General features: G+C 37.9%; 1 protein-coding gene across 2 annotated transcripts in view; it reads right to left on the reverse strand.

The window, feature by feature from the left end:
- LOC112669845 (SPHK1 interactor, AKAP domain containing) overlaps positions 1-23865 on the reverse strand; it is a 169470-nt gene that overhangs the window by 124314 nt on the left and 21291 nt on the right. For both annotated transcript variants that reach the window (XM_049101236.1, XM_049101237.1), the window contains exons 2-3: positions 21208-21286; positions 7640-7745 (exon numbers count right to left, since the gene is read on the reverse strand). In XM_049101236.1, coding sequence (XP_048957193.1) covers positions 7640-7745; positions 21208-21286 — 185 coding nt within the window. The remainder of the gene's footprint in view (positions 1-7639; positions 7746-21207; positions 21287-23865) is intronic.

The raw sequence follows: 23865 nt of genomic DNA on the forward strand, positions 1-23865 counted from the left end.
TCAATCAGAAGGCAAACCTGGCATGATACAGGAAAAGTGGAAGCTCTTAGGGCTGGTAGGAAATGCACCGTCTCCTCCAGATTCCAAAGTCCAGAGGGCTGCTTATTTGGGAGGTGGAAAGGAAAGCAAGCAAGTCTTAAGGTAAGTGGTAGGGAGCAGGGGTGTCAGGTCGTTTTTAAAACACTCAAAAATAGGGCAGCCCAGGTGGCTCAGTGGTTTAGCGCCACTTTCAGCCCAGGGCCTGATCCTGGGAGACCTGGGATGGAGTCCCAGACTGGGCTCCCTGTTTGGAGCCTGCTTCTCCCTCTGCAGCGCCCCTGCTCTGTCTCGCATGAATAAATAAGTAAAATCTATAAATAAATAAATAAATAAATAAATAAATAAATAAATAAATAATAAAAATTTAAAAAACACTCAAAAATAGAAAGGAGAAGAATTTTTACTGCCATATTAGATATTTTTTTAAATGTTAGACCCATCCCATTTGTATAGAGATATTTAATACATAATATAAAGGTTTGGGGAAATTGCAAGAATTCAGACAAAAAGATCACTTGCCTAGTTCCCATCATGCAGTATCACCCTCAACTCCACAAAATGTTCTAAGCTATTTTGGGTTTTCAGAGTCCTACTTTTTCGTTAAAAAAAAAAGAAGAAGAAGAAGAAGAAGGAAAAGAAAAGGCACTACAAGATCCTTCCAGGAGTTCTTCACACATAGCAAAAAGGATGCTCACAGAACGGAACTGTAGAGAGGCAGACAGGTGGTGTGGAGTCCCAAATAGAAGTCTTCAAACATACTGGTTTTGGAATAAGAGGCTAAATCACATTCAAACTGCAATACAAGCCATAATTGATAGTTTTAAACAAAGTCTCCCACATAGGATTACTGAATTGGCATTTTCCAAAGAATGAACTCACCACGTAGTACATGAAGCCCCACCTCTTTATCTCAGTGTGGATCAGGCTGCTTGAATGCCAAGAGGTGCACAGGATTCTGACCCGTCTTTGCTGAAGGCAGAGGGAATCAGTCCCACCAACACCCTTGTTATCTGTGTTCTGGTCTCAGGGCAACTATGCACCCCCCCCCCCCCGAGATGTCAATATGATCAGCAGATAAATAAGTTTCCTTAAGTGGTCAGGGAATTGACCCCCAGAGGGAATTTTGTGGCTGGCTCTGTAGATGCAACTGGCTGAATCTGAATGGATGGACTTCTTTTGCTACTTGATCTCCTTTCTCCTCTTCCCAGTGACCTTAATGGTATCACCTCTCATGGATGTTCTGGCTCAAATAGACAGAGTTCCTGGTTTAACTCTCAGTGCCAGGGAGTCTTGATCTTGACTTCCACATGTGTGTGTCTCTCCTCCCACTGCCTGGATGCAGGTTCCGTCTCTCCTCTCCCTGCTCCCCTGTCCACATCAAGTGTGCCCCTCTTGGCATCCCAGATTCCAGTCTCCCTTTGCTTTAAGGAATTCTTTGGAACTATTAAATTAGCTTTCTTCAAATACTACTTTTAGTAAGACAATTCTCCATTTTCTTTAAAATCTCCCTATTCCAGGGCACCTGGGTAGCTTCAGTGGTTGAGCGTCTGCCTGGCTCAGGTCGTGATCCCCGGCGTCCTGAGATTGAGTCCCACATCAGGCTCCCCCTGGGGAGCCTGCTTCTCCCCCTGCCTTTGTCTCTGCCTCTTTCTCTGTGTGTCTCATGAATGACTAGCTAAAATCTTTTAAAAAATAAAATAAAATAAAATCTCCTTATTTCTTCAATGCTTCTGATTAGTCCTGCATAATGGCAATCAAACAGGACATCTAGCCATTTGACAAAATTTAGATTGGCCATTCTGTTATAAGGAGCTAGGTCTGAAGACCACAGCCAGGTTGCTTCATCAGAAGAGAGTGTTTATAAAGCTGTGAGCGCTGTATATTCCAGGGGGAAAGCCTAGCATTTTCCTTCTATAGAAAGGTGAATATACCCAATTATGCTTATTTTGTTTTAATTTTACTTATATATTTACATGTTTTAAAGTCCTTCCTTCCTGTAAGGAATCAGCTTCTATAAACACAGACTATGACAGCTATTTCCTATCACATGCTTCCTAGAAGTACTAATAGGGTGTTTGGCCCAGAGCAATACAATTCTGACTAATAAAAACATCTTTAGATATATAGATCAGATTCTGAAAAAGCCTCCCAATTTATATGTCTGTGCCTGCACACATTAATTGAATTGCTTTTGTTAATTACATGCAATTCAAAATGATATGAGCTTAGATGAAAGGGTATTTTACAGAATAATATGAAGCATCCAGGGACATCCATTCTGCCAATTCTTCAGAGGTTTCTATGCCACTGTTGACAACAAATTTAACTCGTTTAAAGGAGGCTAGTCATGGCAAAGAATGCTCTGAAGCTTCAAAGAGATGATCAGATATCATATTAAGATCAAACTCTATCTCCGGGAAACTGAAGTCTGTGCAGTCACTGCCTTTGATAAATCCAGATTTAATGCAGATTTAATTAACATGACATAAAAAGAGAAGGATATTTGGGGTGTTGATTTTTTCCCCCACGATTCTTTCATCATACAAATCCTATTCAGAGTCTTGATTCTACTCTACCCCAGAGAACAGATCTTCAGGCCCATGAAGTGAAGCAAGGCCTGGAAACATCCAGCTACTGTGGATATGTGACACAGAGTATAATGCTTCCAAAGCAGAAAAAATCTAACAGAGATTCAACATAATGAGAGGACAGTGCATGCTACCTCAGATTAGTTTTTTAAAATCTATTTAAATAAATTTTTCCCGGTGTAAAGATTGCTTATTTGGAATCAACTAATATTTATTGAGCATCAGCTGTGTGCGCTAAGAACTTAGATAAAGCAGGGTGCCTGGGTGGCTCAGTCAGGTAAGCATTGGACTCTTGGTTTTGGCTCAGGTTATGATGTCATGGCATGGGTCAAGATATCGAGTCCTGCATTGGGCTCTGTATCCAGTGGGAGTCTGCTTGAAGGGTCTCCCTCTCCCTCTCTCCCTCTGTACCTCCCCTACAATTACACACACACTCTTTCAAATAAATAAATAAATAAATAAATAAATAAATAAATAAATAATATTAAAAAAATAAAGAACTTATACTAACCTTTTTGCATATAAACATCACACCAATCCTAAGATATCTGAGTCAGAGACGTTATGTCACTGGCCTAAGATCACACAGTAAAAGAGAAACCTGGAATCCAACTCAGATCCTTGGATTCCAAGTCCAGCTTTGCTACATGGCATCCTACTGCCTCCTAGAGTTAACAAATGTTGATGCATTTTGAAGAGAATATAAAGGCTTTTCAGTTAGTGTCTAACAGATATAAAATGATAACATTTATAATCATTTAGCTCATTGGATGGAAAATTCCTATAATTCAGTTTAATAATGGTGGTTGCATTTGTCTTATAAGAAGAACTGGTTCTAGGAGAAGTGGGAACATTAGATAAGATCTATGTGAGATAAGATTCAAGAGGTACCACAGAGGGCTCTAGTATTATTCACTCTCCATCAGCTACTCTTTCTGTTCCATTTTTTCCCTTTAATATTTTGAAATTCCATCATTTTAAATGCATGACTTTGAAGTATCACATTGTACATATTAAAATTTCCCTGAGTTCAGAGCTCAGTAAATTATGGTGACATAGAGGCTATTTCATATTATGACTTGGATGAATTGATAACTGTCTGCTTGGAGCTTCCAGATGAGTAGAATTCTGAACTCAAGTCCAGGTTCATTAGGCTCAATTATCAGCATCAGTTAGGGGAGGGGACGATAGAACTAGTTCAGTGGCAGTAGTAGTTAAGTTACAATAATATTAACGTACACAATCACTAATACCTCAGTGAGAATTTATCTGATAACTTTCCTAGCATTTAGAAGAAGGGGATAAGGAAAGATAAAGGATCATTCTGAAGCTTGAGCTGGTTCTACAATCATATAAATTACTGTGCATACTGGGATATGTTTGAGAGCAAAGGGAGGTCTATTAACAAAATGAGAAGATAATATATGTAAACCACGACTGGGTGGTATGGCCATCTTAGCTCTGGGGAAGGGCAGTTCCTTAAGGAGTTCCTCCTTCAAATTTAGTCCACTCAAATCTTTTTTCCTGATGCTATGGCTTTTTCACAGCTGAGGCTCCTAGAGACTATATTTCCCCAACAGCAAAGAGGAACTGAAGCAATTGCATGTAGATAGGATTTCTGAAACCCTTAGAGATTCGATGTGACACACATGAGAGAAATTCAGTCAATCTACAATTTTTCAGAGGCTGATTATCTTCTAGACCCTTGTTTTATTTCTTCCACCAGTTAATTTAGCAATATGTCAGTTCTGATAAGAAGCTTTGATGGGGAAGAAGATGAGACTATTACATAAAATCAGTTTGGGGAATTACCAACAGATTTCAATTATCCATGGTACCCTCACTGAAGTTTGATTGACTGTGAGCCATAGTGATTCAGCTGGGCAGCCTTGATGTTTCTAAGGTAGAGTTGTCCTTGTCTTTTTGTCTCTAAGGTAGAGTTGTCCTTGTCTTTTTTGTCTCTTTGAATACACATTATATGTGCATTTATAGATTCTCACTTGCCCAGGTCCATTATCTGTGATTAACAAGATTTTGTTTTCAAATTGATCAATAATCACTTAAGTCAGTTTGCAATAATATATAATGATAAAATGAAGGCATGAAATCATTCAGTATTCAGTATCTTTTTAATGAGGGCCCATGTTCTAAGTATAAAAAAGAAAACAATAGTGAGCTACTCTTTTGAAGAAAAGGAAAACAATTAGAGCTCACTTGGAATATAACTTCTGGCTATATGGCTACTAAACTGTCTTTAAATGCAATTATTATGTAAGTTTAAGAGAATATTTAAAAGGAAAAGAATGGGGCAGCCCAGGTGGCTCAGCAGTTTAGCGCTGCCTTCATTTCAGCCCAGGGCGTGATCCTGGAGACCCAGGATCGAGTCCCACGTCGGGCTCCCTGCATCGAGCCTGCTTCTCCCTCTGCCTGTGTCTCTGACCACCACCCCTCTCTGTGTCTCTCATGAATAAATAAATAAAATCTTAAAAAAAAAAAAAGGAAAAGAATGCCTTCTGAAAATTAGAAAAATACTCCAGGACACAAAGGTGTTAAATTCTGCTGTGTTAATTTGTAGCAGGCCTTCCTAAATTTGGTTGGATAATCTCTTAACTCATTCAAATCTTTTTTTCACCATATGAAATTGCCTATAATTAATAATTTTTAATCTGTAGAAAAGGACATTATATATGGTTCAACCTACTAATAGCTTTAGAAATGGTTGGAGTATGAGTACGATTATGTTTAAAATTTTAAATTAATATATATTCACACAGATATAATATATTTATACCTATAATAAATGATTGAGTTTGAGTCTTAATTTTTTGAGTAGACATGAGCACCAAAGACTCTATTCAGTAACTTCCAGACACAATTTTTAAGAAATGAAAATGATGACTTCTTTTCCCAGAAAAAAAAAAAATGTAGCTGGGATAAGAGATCATAAAGTACTAACTCTCTCAGCATGGCAATGCATATATTGAATTATTTTCTGGCACCATGTACTTATTGAAAAATTATTCTGTAGAATAATGTTACTCGTAGATAATCTTTATTTCAAATGCTTATAGTATGCCAGGCACCTTTTTAAACATTTCATGTCTATTAACTCACTGATCTTCACCTATCACCTTTTTTCAGATGAGCAAATTGAGGCATGAAGAGGTAAGATAATTTGCTGGAGATAACACAACTAGTAATGATTGAACTGGATGTCAAATTCCGGCAGTCTGGTTTCAATCCTTAACTTAAGTACCATGTGGACTCTAATCAATAGAAATAGAGTTATTTAAAAATTAGAATAAATGAAAAATCATTTAGCTTTGTGAAATGTGTAGCATCTAGTGAAGACTATAATTTGGAATTTCAAAGTTGAATAGAACATACTGCAAGACCTGAGATCTGCAGCTTTACCTCTCTTATACGTAACTCAAAATTATTTTGAATTATAGAACCTCAGTTTTCTGCATTAAAAACAGACCTTCATATCACTGACTCTTCTATAAGAATTGTAGAGGAGGAGAAAGAATAATAGATCATATAACACAGGATAATTAGAGACTTTAACTGATTAGACTGGTTTATTTATTTATTTATTTATTTATAGATTTTATTTGTTTATTCATGAGACACACACAGAGAGAGAGAGAGAGAGAGGCAGAGACACAGGCAGAAGGAGAAGCAGGCTCCACGCAAGGAGCCTGACATGGGACTCAATTCCGGGTCTCCAGGATCAGGCCCTGGGCTGAAGGCAGTGCTAAACTGCTGAGCCACCCTGGCTGCCCCAACCGGTTTATTTTTATGTTTGATTTTGAATGTATGAATGCAAATACTTTTGTAAAATTATGCCTTTTTTTAAAAAAGATTTTATTTCTTTATTTGAGAGAATGCATGAGCAGGGGGAGAGGCAGAGGGAGAGGGAGAAGCAGGCTCTCCATTGAGCAGGGATCCCAACTCAGGGCTTGATCCTGGGACTCCAGGATCATGACCTGAGCCAAAAGCAGACACTCAACCAACTGAGCCACCCAGGCACCCTATAAAATTATGTTTAATGCTACTTTTCTATAATCAATATATGTTCTCTAACACAGGTATGTGTCATTTTCATTAGTACTTGAAAATGATATAAATATCACACAAGCAGAAAATAAATGAGGCTGCTTAATTGGGTGTAGTAATTACTACTGGGTGTAGTAATCAATCAATAAATACATATAGGCGTACATAAAAAACACTATGTATACATAAATTATATATACACATACTAAAAATATATTTAGTAATAGAATTCATCTTGATTTACACCTATAAGTAATTTTTATAATTTAACTTTTTTTCAAACAATTAATGAAATAATCCAGTGTGATATTTTCTAAGATTGGATGAGAGAAAACACATTCTCTTCTGGAATTCTGCAGCAAATAGTGACAAAGGCTTTAGGTGGGAAATCAGACATTTTGTTTTAAGTTTCTGGGCCTTAAGTTGATGGGTTTGAAAAATGAAGTAGATGAATTTATGCTGTTCAAATGACACCTTTCAGCAAGTGTGTTAAAGCAAAATTTGTTTATTAGCTCTAATGTCTACATTCTAGGAAATGCAGTTCTGCTTCTCATAATAAATTAAGCCAAGCGCACCTTCCTTTTTAAGAAAATATCAGAAGGAAAACAGCCATGAATGTTTCTTAGATACAGAAGAAAGGAGATCCGAGAAGCTATTACCCACGGCCAAGTTTGCAAAGAGGCAGTGGAAGAAGTGGAAGCGCTGATGGAAAAGCACTTCAGGCTTATCATTTTCAAGTCATACCGATCTGAACTGCTTGAGTTTTCTGATCATTTTCATGAATTACATTTTTAGTGGCATCAGAGGTTAACCAGGCAAGCAAACCGTGGGCCATTCCGTTGTTCGTTTTTGCTGTTTTGTTTTTTCTGCTTTAGAACAGGTACTTAGAAACTCAAATGACACTAGTGTTCAAGTTCAATCAGGGAAAAGAGAGTAGTGGTAGGCAAGGTTACCTTCTTACACGCTGTGATGGAGCTACCCAGGCTGCCTCTCAAGCTGCCGCTGGCGCTGCCCTGCTGTGGCGCTGAAACCTCGTACATCAGTGGTGACTCCAAATTGCTGCTTGTCCCCAAAATACAAAAGAAAACACATTCCAGTGAGTCATCTCCATGGAACAGAAGTAACATGATGTGGCTTATCAAAACCCTCTTTTCTGATGGTACGGAACTCTGCAAATCCTGATGACATGTCTTTGTTGGCTTCACTCATGCAATTGGTGAAGTCATTATGAACTATTCTCTTGGGAACAGGAAACTGCAAGCCAGTGACTTCTCACGGTGCTTACATGGACACAGTGCATCTGCCTGACTTCCAGCTCTGCCAGTTTTTCTTAAGCAAGCAGTTTTAAAACCCAAATAACGCTTTACCCAAATAATGCTTTTAGAATGCCACATTAATTCTGCTCAGAATTAAAAATGTAAAATACTCATCTTATTTCTTAAAACAAGTGAAAAAACATACTTTTAATCAGGAGGAAGGACAGTGATGGGGAAGAACAGAACATAGACTTCAGAAAAGGTGTCATCTCTTTCTGTCTCTGTACCTGGAAGCATTACCTTAACTTCTCTGTCTCCAAAATTCTAGACTTAACTCCCTTCCAAGCCTTACGTCTAATTGAAATCATTATCACTCTTGCTTTTCATGATATAACTGGGAGATTTTGAATTCAACCTAACTGAAATATAAAAAGCCCTCTGGATCTTATTGATTCCTAAATATTTCTCTTCTGAAAACAAGAAAACTTCAGAATTTTTTAAAAAAATGTATGGGGGCAGCCTGGGTAGCTCAGTGGTTTAGCACCACCTTAAGCCCATGGTGTGATCCTGGAGACCCAGGATCGAGTCCCATGTCAGGCTCCCTGCATGGAGCCTGCTTCTCCCTCTTCCTGTGTCTCTGCCTCTCTCTGTCTCTCTCCATGTCTCTCATGAATAAATAAAATCTTTTAAAAAAATGTATGGGTATCTGAAGTCTATGTATTTTATTTTTGTTGTTCTTGATCACATAGAATATGTACAACTCCTCAAAATACATGTTTTTGGAATGTGATCTTGTAATTCTTTATGTAATTATCAAGCCAACACTTAAACAAAATCTCTTCAAAGAAACAGCAAATAGAAGGTCAGTTAATGCTTTTTTAACTAATATATAACTCCATGTTTTAAGTTCTAAATTAGTCAACTTCCATTATATTGCAATTAAATGGAAATACATAAATGTAGTCTGTTAGCATTTCCATTATTAATTACTATGAATGGCTTTTTTTTAATGACGGCTAATGGTGTATGTAACAGATCACAGATTCAGGTAAAAATTACACAGAATAATTCAAGTAAAATCTGTTTTGTTTTAAATATTCATGTATTATTTTCTGAGTAATTGACACATTGAGGACTAGAATGAGCTTAACTTAAATGAAAGGAGAGCAGTCATGTTATCTTTGTTTAACTGGGAAAAGATAGAGGAATGAAGAAGGAAAGGAGGTTTGGCTCCAGATCCCTCACTATTCTGCTGCCTAGTTAATTTATAAATGAATGTTGGCAGTAAAGTCTGTGGTCCTTTCTGGCTCTAGAAATTACTCATATAGTATCATGGAAAGCACGAGGTTTCAGCCCTATTTTTATAGGTATCTCACAACGTGGGGCCTGCAACTTTTTAGCTACCACTTAAATGTAACTGTACCTTACACTCAATTGCAGATGCCCCTCTGAATGTTTTCCTGGCCATAGGAGAATTGGGTTTTTACCCAAATGTCAAATATTTATCGTTGTTAGGTTCCAAACCATAAACCAAGCTAACTTGGATCTGCAATAACTTGGCTCATGAGTCAAGGAAATTGTATTTTCCAGGGTTAGGACCGCTCTCATTTTTCTTTACAGGATTGGCAACCTTAGGAGTGAGAAGGAAGCAGGTTGAGAAGTAAGATTGAGACATAGCTGATATAAAACAGTGTAGAAAAGGGGCTTCGATAATCTCTGATTGCTCTAAAGGGGAATTACATCTGTTTGGGGAGAGTTAGGTACAAAGTAAGAGTTAATAGGAACACAGAAAAAAGTAAAAGAACACCTATGGAAATTCCTCATTTCCCCATAAAGCACACTGTATATGACTGCAAATAGACAAGGTGCTACAGTAATTTTTAATGCATAAAAAAAGTTTAAGAACTGCTAAGTTGGTTTAGTGGAAGGAAGAAATGACAAGTCTACCCACATATACTTTGGTATGAAAGCCCATCGGCCTTTAAGATGATTTTGAGATCCCAGTTGGAGATAAAGGTGAAGAAGGATTTTTTTTTATACATTTATTTTTTATTGGTGTTCAATTTGCCAACATATAGAATAACACCCAATGCTCATCCCGTCAAGTGCCCACCTCAGTGCCCGTCACCCAGTCACCCCCATCCCCCGCCCACCTCCCCTTCCACCACCCCTAGTTCATTTCCCAGAGTTAGGAGTCTTTCATGCTCTGTCTCCCTTTCTGATATTTCCCACTCATTTTTTCTCCTTTCCCCTTTATTCCCTTTCACTATTATTTATATTCCCCAAATGAATGAGACCATATAATGTCTGTCCTTCTCCCATTGACTTATTTCACTCAGCATAATACCCTCCAGTTCCATCCACGTCGAAGCAAATGGTGGGTATTTGTCGTTTCTAATGGCTGAGGAATATTCCATTGTATACATAGACCACATCTTCTTTATCCATTCATCTTTCTATGGACACCGAGGCTCCTTCCACAGTTTGGCTTTTGTGGACATTGTTGCTATAAACATTGGGGTGCAGGTGTCCGACGTTTCACTGCATCTGTATCTTTGGGGTAAATCGCCAGAAGTGCAATTGCTGGGTCATAGGGCAGATCTATTTTTAACTCTTTGAGGAACCTCCACACAGTTTTCCAGAGTGGCTGCACCAGTTCACATTCCCACCAACAGTGCAGGAGGGTTCCCCTTTCTCCACATCCTCTCCAACATTTGTGGTTTCCTGCTTTGTTAATTTTCCCCATTCTCACTGGTGTGAGGTGGTGTCTCATTGTGGTTTTGATGGTGAAGAAGGATTTTGAAATGGACTACTACTCAGCCATCAAAAGAATAAAATCTTGCCATTTGCAGCAGTGTGAATAGAGCTGGAATGTATTATGCTAAGCAAAATAAGTCAGCCAGAGAAAGACAAATGATTTCACTCATATGTGGAATTTCAGAAACAAAACAGATGAACATGTGGGAAGGAGGAAAACAAAAAGAGAGAGGGAAGCAAACCATAAAAGACTCTTAAAAATAGAGAATAAATTGAGGGTTGATGGAGGGGAAGTAGTCAGGGGAGGGGCTACATGGGTGATGGGAATTAAGGAGGGCACTTGTTAGGTTGGGCACTGTGTGTTATATGCAAGTGATGAATCACTAAATTCTACTCCTGAAACCAGTATTAAACTGTATATTAACTAACTAGAATTTAAATAAAAATTTGAAAGAAAAATTTGGAAAAAAAAAGTGTTGCTTGCCTGTAAGGTTCACTCCATTTGTCCTAATGCTAAGTCTATATAGCACTAATACAGAAATTGATCTTAAATATATATGTGAATATATATGTGTGTATGTATATATGTATTTACTTATTATTATGAGGATTAAACAATATATTAGACTCACATTACTAGGAGTAAAATCAGTGCATTACCTGACAAGGGAGATGCAGTTCTAGTGCACCAATATTCAAAGCAAAAGCCACTTCTAGTCCCCAGAAACACATTATAAATCAATTTGATGATGCTTAATGTACAAACCTATATGTAGAGAGGCTTCTCTTTTAAAACTTGTGACCTGGGTGTGAATTCCCTGTAAGTGACTTTAACCTAGCCCAATCTGTTCCCATGCCTTTGGGATGGAGATGGAATTTTTAGAGTATCTGCAAAGATGCTGTCCCTGGTCTCTGGAGAAGCAGAACATTGGCTCTTACAGGATGAGGTAGAGACAGTTACATGAGACTCATGCGTTTATTAAAATGAGTTCAAATTGACATTAAAAGAACTGCTGTCAAGATACAGTACAGCCTTTAAGTTGTTCCTAATGGGGAAGGCTGTAAGTTCTTCCCTGGGACGTTTTCTTTGATTGTGACAAATGTTGACAATATTTCTTAAGCACATCCTTTCAGGCTGGTTTCATGCTGAAACTGCTAAATGTGTTTCAATGAGGAGGTAGAGCGAGAGATCAAGAGAAACGAACAGAAGGAAAAGAAGGTACAAAAGCAGAATTTGAAGTAGTGACTTTAAAAATATTATGGGAAGAAAAGTAGGCTCCCTTGCAGAAAATGTAGTATGTGAATGACGTGCTGAGTTGCCACCACAGTGCCATCATTAAGGATTCACACAGTGTGAATAAGTAGGTCACCATCAGTAGTGACAATGGCTTCGGGAATATTCAGTGACTTCTCTGGAGAGAGAAGTGTCCAGTTACTGGAAGTCAAGTTGTCTGTATGTTGCTACTCAAAGTTTGGTCTGTGAACCAGCAGCATTGATATTGCTTAGGAGCTTGTTAGATGTCCCAGAATTCAAGTCTCTCCCTAGAGCTACTGAATCAGAATCTGCATTTTAACATCCAACTTGAGGGATTCACATGCCCATTAAAATTTGAGAAGCATTTCTCTGACATGTTAAATTAAGTACTTATTCCCATTTGCCCTTGAATCCTTGCACATGGTGTTTCTTCTTTTAAGAACACCCATTCCAGTCCCCTTCCTTCCTTCTGAATAATATCTACTCTACCTCTTGGGTCTCCATTTATAAATCACTTCTTGCACCTTCCTTCCCCCCCAAGGAGGCCACGTCTCATCTCCCATGTATTTCCAATGCCTCATGCACACACAAACACACTCACACTCTCACCACTCCCCAATTCCCAATCTTACCCTAGCGCAAGAAGTGGGACAGACACTCTTCCTGTGTGTTTCAACAGCACCCTGTATCATGTCCTATTACCGCACTTGGCAAATGGCAAATAATTTTGTAATATTTGTCTATCTTCCCTTTGAGCTTGTAAATACTGAAAAAACAGGGACCTGTTAGGATGTAGAACCAGGCAGTGGTAGATGCTGAATTAGTACTTATTAATGTTTGTTCTTGTCTTTTTGAGCATCCTGGTTGACATCAAAAAATTATGCACAAAAGAGTGTTTGAAATCAATGCTAAATTTTCTGCAGTGGTGACAGATGGTGGGATCAGCTGCATCTGAGGAGATCATTTAAAGAATTTCCCAGGATAGCTCTAATGAAATGGGATCCTGCTGCTATTGTTGCTTAAATGTCAAGTAAACAAAGTGTAAAGTTAAACTTAGCAGATTCTAAAAGGTAAAATTCATTCTTATCTCCTGCCCACTTATTGAATGTTTTCAGTAAAATGGAGTAATTACCATTCCTAGGATTATCTCTATCCTATTAAGGATATTTACTCTTGAGCTTTATACTAAATCCTTGCATCTCAACACTGGAGAAAAAAATAAAAACTTACATCTATCAGAGGAGATCTTTAAGAAGGAATTGAGATGGTCTCATTAAGTTCAATTTAATGACATACCACAACTGAGAGTTTAGAGGAAGTTAAAAAACAACTTCACGTGGTTCAAAACGGAACCGCGCTCAAGTGAATGTCCTTATTTTACTCTCAGCCCAAAGGGCTAACATGTTATGTGAAGCTCAGAGGTTTAGGTCAGTCTTTCAAAAACTGATGTGTTTTTAAAAATCGCATGGTGTGTTCGTTTCTCTTGTCTTCATCTATTGACAAAGGCTCTCTCTTTAACCAATCTTTAGTTAGCCTCCAAGCATTCTTTCAACCAGATCTTGACCTTGAACTGCAGCCCTACCCTTGGTCCTCGAGCCCAGTTTCTAGCAAAGAATCCTGCTAAGTCCATTTAGTGGGAATCCCTCCACCATTGACATCTATCCTCATCCCTCACCCTTGATAGCTATGCTGGTTGGCCTTAGCAAGAACACTGTTAGGCCATTTTAGCAAGGATCCCCTGTCTTCAGTCATGTCCACTTAGTATACTGACCAGGCCCTCACTCTGCCTACTGGCTATAAATCCCCATTTGTTCCTGTTGTATTTGGAGTTGAGCTCAGTTCTATACTGATTTCTTTCTCCCCTACTGCAGTAGCTCAAATAAAATCACATTTTCAGCAAGTGTTTGGTGCAAAAGGTTTTGTTTATAATGTGTACTCTTCTGCTCCTTCTCTGCTTTTATCTCTTAAGTATGAAGTTCCTTTTTTTCTTTTTCTTCTTTCTTTCTTTCTTTCTTTCTTTCTTTCTTTCTTTCTTTCTTTCTTTCTCTTTCTTTCTTCTTTCTTTTTCTTTTCTTTTCTTTCTTTTCTTTTCTTTTCTTTTCTTTTCTTTTCTTTTGTTTCTATACTCATGTTTTTCTTTTCTCGGTTGGAGACATAAGAGCATGATTTTCTTATCAAGCCATTCATACAAATGAAATATGTCACAGTTCATTAGTCACTGAAAGACCTAATGGCACTCATTAATTCTGTAAGACTTCAGTATGCTAATCAGAGGAAACAACTATCCAAATTTTGAAAATATTTAGAAACACTGTTAAGTGTCCTGTTTCAATATTTAAAGACAACTGAGTAACTATAGAATGGTGAATTCCAGACTTTCCCATCTTCTGGACCAGTAAAATAATAATAAAAACAGAAATAAGATTATAAATGGCCATTCTTTTATTTTCCCAATAAAAACATTTAAAACTAACTCCTACCTCTGCTTTCACCATAATTCTTCAAAGAAAGAACATTTTAACAATGTAACAAAAAACTGCGATAGATTATCTAAGAATGGAGATTACTTCTTTTTGGAATAAGATCATTGACACACTTCACTATCATTTGTGTCCTCAGATCAGTGAAACTTGTTGCACACCTAAGTCTGGGTACTATCAAAAGACAATAAATAGAATATAAACAAGTCATTCATTATTAATCATAAATCAAGTAGCTTATTCTTAGCAGAAATAGTGGCTTCAAATTAGCTATACTCTGATTTAATCCCATAATTTAAAAAAACATGGGATGCCTGGGTGGCTCATGGTTGAGCATCTGCCTTTGGTTCAGGGCATGATCCCGGAATCCTAGGATCAAATCCCACATCGGGCTCCCTGAATGGAGCCTGCTTCTCCCTCCACCTATGTTTCTGCCTATCTCTGTGTCTCTCGTGAATAAATTAAAAAAAAAATCTTTAAAAAAAAAACCCAAAAACATAAACAGGGGTGACCAGGTGACTCAGTCAGTTAAGCATCTGCCTTTGGCTCAAGTCATGATCCCAGAATTCCAGGATCAAGCCCCATTGAACCCCCTGCTCAGCCAGAAGTATGCTTCTCACCCCTGCTCATTCTCAATCTCTCTCTCTCTCTCTCCCTCTCACCTGCAGGCACACCTGTGCATGCACTCTCTCTCTCTTTCTCAAATAAATAAATCAAATCTTTAAAAAAATAAACAAAAAAGACATATGATTATAGCATAGCTAATTCATTAGGGATACAATTCGTAAACACCAATGGCTAGCGATTTCTCTATTTTCAGTACTAGTTGGGAAGAAATCTTTTTTTTTTAAGATTTTTTTATTGTATTTATTCATAGAGACACACAGAGAGAGGCAGAGACACAGGCAGAGGGAGAAGCAGGCTCCATGCAGGGAGCCTGACGTGGGACGCGATCCCAGGTCTCCCGATCACGCCCTGGGCTGCAGGCGGCACTAAACCGCTGTGCCACCAGGGCTGCCTTGAAATCTTTTATCCTGAGAAATTATATTGAAAATAACTCAAAAGCGACTTCATTCAGGCAACTCTTGAATCTATCAGATATATCCAGTGAAACATAAACCTCATCATATATGGATACTGTGCAAAATAAGCAAATTACAGTGGAAAAGATAATCAGATAGTGAACTTATTTATATAGGAAAAGGCATATACTGTTCAATATAGTGCTACTGGTAATAAATATGTGTAACAGAAAATAAATATACTGAAGTTTCCTGTGTGCCAAATGCTGTGCTTTGCAAATCCATATATTGTCTCTAAGAGGTGATAGCAAATAATGTCTTCATGATTTTAAATCACTACTATGAGGTTTTTAGCTTGGGACCTTAAAAAGCTTAAAAAGCTGCTTCGCAATCTCAAGCTCCACCAAAACCCCAAGAACTCATTTTAAAACTGTATCTTCTTGTTCAGAAAAGAGAATCAAATAAAATAGCATGATAGCTTAGAATCTTTTTTTTTTCTCTTTTGTTAATGAGGGCTATAGGGAAATTTTGCAAGACAAATATCCTGCAAATGGTGTTTGCAAAGACTATTTTAATGTGACGGAAAAAGTACATATCGCTGTTGCTAAGTTAGTGTTTCATGAATATGTATTTGTACGCAAAGACTATTAGATGCTTCCTGTTGAAGTATTTATCCCTAAGTGCTTTGTTTCTAAAAAAAAGTTTTAAATTTTATTTGCTTCCATGGTCAAAACATTTTATATATGTCACTGGATTCTGCTGCATCTAGACTTTTCAGATACATTCAGAATATATGCTACAGTAACCATCCCAGGTCTCAAGTATTTCTGTTCTTCCACCAAACCAGCTGGCCAAGTGCTATTATAAAATCTTCCCTATTTTGCTTTTAAAAACAATTACTATCGTTTCATGCACAATGGGTGCTTAGAGCTCTAAGAAATATTTTACATAGTCTTTTAATTATACCCCTTTTATAGATGAGAAATCAAGGATTAGAGGTTAATATAATAGAATCCAGTTATTTACTTGTAAATAACTGATCTGAGATTTCACTGGCTTCTCTTAGCAGTATATCATGTTCTTTCCTTCTGTGACCTCTCATATTCTATCTAATCCTTTGCTTCTATGACCATGACATCCAAATGAGTCTTCACGCAGCCAAAGCCCAGTGCCTTGGCATTTGAGAAACCCAGATTCCAGCTGCCACTCTACCACTTACTAGCTAGATGGAATTGGCAGGATGCCTAGATGGCTCAGTTGGTTGAGTGTCTGATTTTTTATTTCGGTTCTGATCATGATCTCAGGGTTGTGACATTGAGCCCTGCATCAGGCTCTGCACTGGGTGGAAACCCTGCTTAAGATTCTCTCTGCCCCTCCTACATCTCCCCCCTCCTTCTCTAAAAAAAGGAAACAAGAATAGGACATGTTACTGAAACCTCTCTAAGCCTTGGTTTCCTCATTCATAAAATGCAGATTACAAGAGAAGCTTTGTCACCAGTATATTTTTTGTAATGATTTATTTATTTATTTGAGAGAGGGAGAGAGAGTGTGTGTCTGTGCACAGCAGGCAGGGGCACAGGGAGAGGGAAAGAGAGTCTGAAGCAGACTCCAGGGGATCCCTGGGTGGCTCAGCGGTTTAGCGCCTGCCTTCGGCCCAGGGTGTGATCCTGGGGTCCCAGGATCAGGTCCTGCATTGGGCTCCCTGCGAGGGGGCCTGCTTCTCCCTCTGCCTGTGTCTCTGCCTCTCTCTCTCTCTCTCTCTGTCTGTCTCTCATGAATAAATAAATAAAATATTAACAAAAATAAATAAAGCAGACTCCACTCTGAGCAGGGAGCCCAATGCAAGGCTCAATCTCACAATCCTGAGATTAGGACCTGAGCTAAAACCAAGAGTTGGAGGCTTAACTAACCGTGCCACCCAGACACCCCTCAATACACTTTTTTATATTAAATTAAATACATCTGCAGGCCTTTTGTATAAATGCATAAATACTCCTTATAGTGACATTTCTCTTTTCTATTCTCAGACTTGGGTTTGAAAATATATACAGTAATGATTTTCATACTTATGTTGACTTTTAACTATTATCACAAGATTATAAAATGAAGAATAATTAAGGCTTTTTCAAATCAAAAAAAAAAAAACACAGAATTCAATCAAGTAGTCTAAAACTGTACAAAGATGTGACCCGTGCAGGCAGTTTTATATCTACCAACATGGGAAAACATCCAGAAAATTGAAACAAAGCTGAAAAGCTCAGAGAAGACTAGTCTAATACTGGTGAAAATCTGAATTGAAAACATTTCTAGAGAAAAGTAGCTGTATTGCTAAAGTGTTACTTTAGATGAAAAAAAATATTACCTTAATAAATTCATTAAGAGCAATTTTTCTAGCATTTTATATTTTCCCCTCTGTATTTCTGTTTGCCCTCTTAATTTGTTTGGGAAACCCTTTCTTCTGAAGATACTGGGAGTTAGGTTTCAATGGAGTGAGCCCTGCTTAAGTTATCACAAACATCATCACATCACGAAACTGAATTAAACAACTATTACTAGAGGGATGGGATCCTGACTCGAACCATGTATGCTGGTCATTTATATTTAAAGTCAGTTATATTAAGGAGTGTCTGGGTGGCACAGCCAGTTGAGTGTCCAACTCTGGGTTTCTGCTCAGTTCGTGATCTCAGAAATGAGATGGATCCTGACACCTTGTAGAGCTCTGCACTGAGTGCAGAGTCACTTGAGATTCTCTCTCCCTCTTCATGTCCCTCTCAATGCTTTGTCTCTCTCAAATAAAGAACAAATCTTAAGAAAAAGTCAGTGTATGAAAATGGAATAATGAAGTAAAGGGGCTTAATATAGTAAAGATAAGAAAATATATAACTGTATATGGAGAACAGGTATGTGTCATTCTGATGTGTCTAGTGATTGTTGAGTCAAGTGTAGGTTTTAAGGAATCTCTTGACAAATGAGTGATTGAATTTTGACTAATTTTCCTTAAATTAGGAAAATTGATATATTATTCTGTTGATTAAAACAATGTGTGATATAAGGGCATCTGGGTGGCTCCGTTAGTTGAACACCTGCCTTCAACTCAGGTCATGGTCTCAGAGTCCTGAGATCAGGCCCCACATTAAACTCCCTGCTTAGTGGGGAGTCTGCTTCTCCCTCCCTCTGCCCTCACCCCCGCCACTTTCTCTTTTTCAAATAAATAAAATCTTTTAAAAAAATACCAATGTGTGATATAATGCATATTGCTTCTGAGAATATATAAACTCAAATGACTGCTAAGGAAAACAATCTGGGTATGTTTTTCATGATTTCTACCCTTGCATACCTGCACACCCATAAAGAATGCCCTTTATAGAAATCTATTCTAGAGCAAAGATAGCAAGACAAAGTGTTTACTTAGATATTCAACTCAATGTTATTAATTTAAAAAGCCGAAAATAAGTAGTATCTTCATCAATAGATACCCTGATGGGTTTAGTATGCAGACATTAAGATAATGTCTCTTCTCCCTCCCAAGAAAAATGGTGCAGGAAAATGTTGCTCCATTAAATGAACACAGTTGAACACAAAATGTTATTCTGGGTCATTTCTGTGCTTAAACTTTGCAGTAGCTTTGCCTTTCACTTCCAGGAAAGCTGTAAGTCATTGCCATGGGCTGTGAGACCCTAATGCCTAAACTCCCTGTCACCTCTGGGACCTCCTGTCTTCTATGCTTTCCCTCTCTCTCCACTTGCACTGCTGTCTTGATGTCTTCCCTAGCCCGGAATGCTCTTTTCTTGGAGAGATGCACTCTTAACTTTATTATCTCCTTCAGGTCTTTCTTGAAGGCCTCTTCTGGATACGACTTCCCCTGACCATTGTGTTTACAATTGCCACCCAGAGCTATCTCTGGCTTCCCAATCTCTCTATCCTGCTCTGTTTTTCTCAGGATCAGTTATCATCTAACAAAAAAATAGAATGTATTTATTTACTGTTTATTATTTGTTATGTGTCTCTCCTCCCTGCCACCCCACCCCCAGCCATAGGCAATGAACTCCACTAATGCGGGGATCTGGGTTGGTTTTTCATGTCAAAATACCTGTGGAAATCACAATTCAAGGAAGAGATCTTTGCCTATCAGTGTTAACATGTATCAATTTCCATTTTAAGGCAAATTTGTATTTTATATCAAATGAAGAGGGGTTTTACAGTCTGGCTCAGGATCAATTAAAATGGCTAGAGTTTCTTTCCAAATTTGTTATCTAGTTCTTGAGGCAAAAAAGACCATCTAATTCACTATGGAACCTCACAGAAAGCTTAGCACAACACCTGACAATTGGTCAGTGCTCAGTAAATATGGTAGGGTCAATAAATGGCACCACTTAAAAATATTAGCAGTTTTTCTTTGTCAGATAAAGGTAAGACAGTCTCTAAGTTTTCACTACATGCTTTTGTCTGTGATAGTCTACATTCCTGAAATACAAATGTTAGCGAAACTATCAGATAGCTAGAAATAATCCATATAAACCATAAGGCAAATGTCGTGGTTTTTGTTAGGATGAAACTCATGTAAATTATAATAGCGATATTTTAAACCACAACAATAAATGAAAAGATGAGACAACGTCCACACATTAAATACACCAGATGAGAAGACTAGCAGTTAATATAAATATGCCAAAACTAAGAAATTTCTTATGTCATGTGATATAGTGAAAATATGACTATATGGTGGAAGTCAGAAGACCTGAATTTGGGTCCCAAATGTCACTTTTACTACTTTGACCTTAGAATAGTTATTTAACCTCCCTGAGCCTCAGTTTCTTCATCTGTCAAATGGAACCAGTACTATTTAGTTTTCATGATTTGCTGCTATTGAAGGGAGAAAATCTCAGCCAATATTAACAGGTATACTTGATTGACATTCACTCTACCCAGTAGTTATGACAGGACCTTTAGCTTTGTCACTTCATAGCCTCACAGCATCAGGATGAGGGAGGTGCTGTTATGTTAGCCTATTATATTCATAAAACTGAGACTCAGAAATTTAGAATTTGCTCAGAGTTACACAGCTAATTAAGAGGCACAATTTGAGATCCAAACCCAGGTGAGCCAGATCCCTGGTCTGTGCTCTCCCAGGTGCCCTGCTGTCTTCACATAGTACCACTTGCTCTTGTCACATGCTAACTTTCTTAAGAACTATTTTCTTTAGGATGCTCACATTTTATGGGGACCTTTGGCCCCAGAGAAGAGGACTGCAGACAAGGGGTGAGGATCAAAAGAGGGGATGTTTCTGACTGCTGCACCAGGTTGGATGGTTAGTCCCATTGAGAGAAAGAGGGGAGCTTCAGCCAAACGCACTGCCAGCCCCAGGCCTCCATGAAAGTGGAATAGACAAACAATGTCCTCTTGTGATTTCAGGAATGAGGCCCCTGCCTAATTAAAAATTTCTACCACCCACTGAATCTTGATGCTGGAGTCCCAACAAATGCCTTAGAGTAATTTAAATGAAAAGAGGTAGCAGGACTCCAAAAGGATGGGGAATAGAAAGGGTAAAATTTGATGGTAAGAAAGAGGTAATATGCACAGCAGCTTGGAGCTTGGCAGAAATAGTGTCATAAACCAGAAAGCCTGGAAAGTCAGGGTCAAAATCTGAGAGTTGGGAACCCAGGGGAACCTATGGGGTGCTGGAATGAAAGAAGAGGCCCTGGTTATGACTTGGCTGCATACATCCCCTGGACCCCACACCCCACAACCAACCTGGATTCCTGGGAGTGTCTCCTGGTGGACAAGGCAGCAGAGAGGTTGGTAGGTGACTTTGGTTCAACTACCCACATGGCTGATGGAGAGGACCACACCCACAATAAAGGAGTTACAAACACCAGCAGATTTGGAGAGGAGGCAGGAGAGGAACAAGGTGAGGGGAAAAAAACAGAGGTTTTAGTGTCATTCAAGAAAAAAAGGCACACTCAAGCAGGCTGTCTTTAAAAAGAACAAAAGTAGCTAGATGATGAGGTTGGAACAATTAAACACAAAATGAAACAAACAAAAAACTCAGAAAAGAGTTCACACATATTTTCAGATAGCCCCTGTCTTAGGTAATGTGCTGGATGTGTATCTATGATTGGGCTTCACATCTTTGATGCATCAAAAAGAAATTGCCATTTTGTAGACAAGAATTTCAGATCCATCCAACCTAGTTTATAGGCAACCACGGTGCTTCTCAAGTTTACTACTTTAATATTAAGATCAATATGAAGAGAAAAGCAGGCTAAAAGTGTTTATGGAAATTGAATGCCTTGTAATTAAGTTTCTATACGATGCTTGAGTGATGCTTACACTCTAGTCCTTTTTTTCCATTCAGATCAAATTGTATTATTTCAAATCTCAAAAGCTAGAAAGTCACTCTAACTATGAAAAAGTAATAATATATCTACATCTGTAAATGTAGATATATAAGAGCAAAAGGAGAGTAAGGAGTCAGTGAAATTATCTTTGCATCTCAATGGCTGATAGATGGCTGATAGTTACCAGTACATGATTAGAATTCAACAAAATTTTATTGTGTGGCTAAAGATGCCAGAGAAGACTAAAGCAGTAAAATATCATATAAGGAGACCTCCAATCTCCATTCTCTAAGGGTGATAATTTTCTCTGGAAAGGTCTTGTCTGCTTTCTTTAGACTTAGTCCTAAAAACATCATATTTATTGACAGCATATAAATTTACTTTTTATTTTATTTTTTAAAGATTTTATTTATTTATTCATGAGAGACACAGAGAAAGGCATAGACATAGGCAGAGGGAGAAGCAAGCTCTCTACAGGGAACCCAATGCAGGCCTCCGTCCCAAAACTCTGGGATCATGACTGAGCCAAAGGCAGACGTTCAACCACTGGTATCTAGACATTCCTAAATTTCCTTTTTAAATTTCACTTTGTTTGAGGCTTATATGAAAAAATGTACTTTATGTGTGTGCTTTGATTGATATTCAGCAAACATGCTAAACTCATTTATTAATCCTAATAATTTATCTGCATATTTTGGGGGTTTTCTGTGCACACAGTCAAATGAACTGCAAATGCCAAGAGTTTTGGTTTCTTCTTTGTCATACCTTTTACTTTTTGTTTCTCGTTATTGTCTTTCTGCATTGGCTAAGATCTTCAGTCAAATGTTGAAGAGAGTAATGCAAAAATCCTTAAAGTTACACCACTGTGTATTATATTTCCGGTACATTTTTATTAAGGAAGTTCTTGTCTATTTATATTTTTCTAGTGTTTTTATCCTATTAATCATAAAAGAATATTACATTTTATCAAATGTCTTTTTACATTTATTGATATAACTATATTGCTCTCCTCCTCTAGATTGTTAATTTTATGAATTATAATTGATTTGTAATATTAAATCAGGCGTGAATTCCTGAGATCAACCCAATTTGATGACAATGTATTATCCTTTTTATATGTTGTGGGACATAGGCTTGCTAATATTTTGTTTGGGAGCATTTGTCCCTCTATGATCATGAATGAAATTGACTGGGATTCCTGGGTGGCGCAGCGGTTTGGCGCCTGCCTTTGGCCCAGGGCGCGATCCTGGAGACCCGGGATCAAATCCCACGTCAGGCTCCCGGTGCATGGAGCCTGCTTCTCCCTCTGCCTGTGTCTCTGCCTCTCTCTCTCTCACTGTGTGCCTATCATGAATAAATAAAAATTAAAAAAAAATGAATGAAATTGACTGTATTTCCTTTCTTCCTTTGTCAGATTGGTATCAAGGTCATGCCAACTTCATAAAAGAGTTTGAGGGTATTTCTCTTCTTCTGCTTGCTGGAAGAGTTCGACTGCTATAGGAATTAACTATTCCAGTGAGTTTGTCTGGTAGTGTAGTTTTCCTGTTAGCAGGATTTTGACTACAGTGTCGGTATCTTTAATGTTTGTCATGGTTCCTTTTATTTTCTACAGTTACTTTGGTAGGTCCTACTTTCATTCAAAATTACAATTTTAATACAAGTTGCATATATATGTATATATATATGTTTTGATGTGATGCTTTATACTATTACTATAATTTTGTCTATAGTATTTGCAGTAATTATTTTTTTTTTGATACCTAAAATTGCTTTTTCTTGCTTCATCTATCCCCTTTTGAAGTTAAACATGTCAGGGATTTTTGTCTTTTCCAAGAACAATCTTTTGATTTAGCTTTTAAATATGTTTACTTTTCATTGTATATATATATATATATTTTTTAATTTTATTTATTTATTCATGAGAGACAGCGACAGAGAGAGAAAGAGGGAGAGAGAGAGAGGCAGAGACACAGGCAGAGGGAGAAACAGGCTTCACGCAGGGAGCCCGACATGGGACTCAATCCTGGGACTCGATCCTGGGACTCCAGGATCACACCCTGAGCTGAAGGCA

This window comes from Canis lupus, chromosome 25 (genome assembly GCF_003254725.2).
Source record: "Canis lupus dingo isolate Sandy chromosome 25, ASM325472v2, whole genome shotgun sequence".
Lineage (NCBI taxonomy): Eukaryota > Metazoa > Chordata > Mammalia > Carnivora > Canidae > Canis > Canis lupus.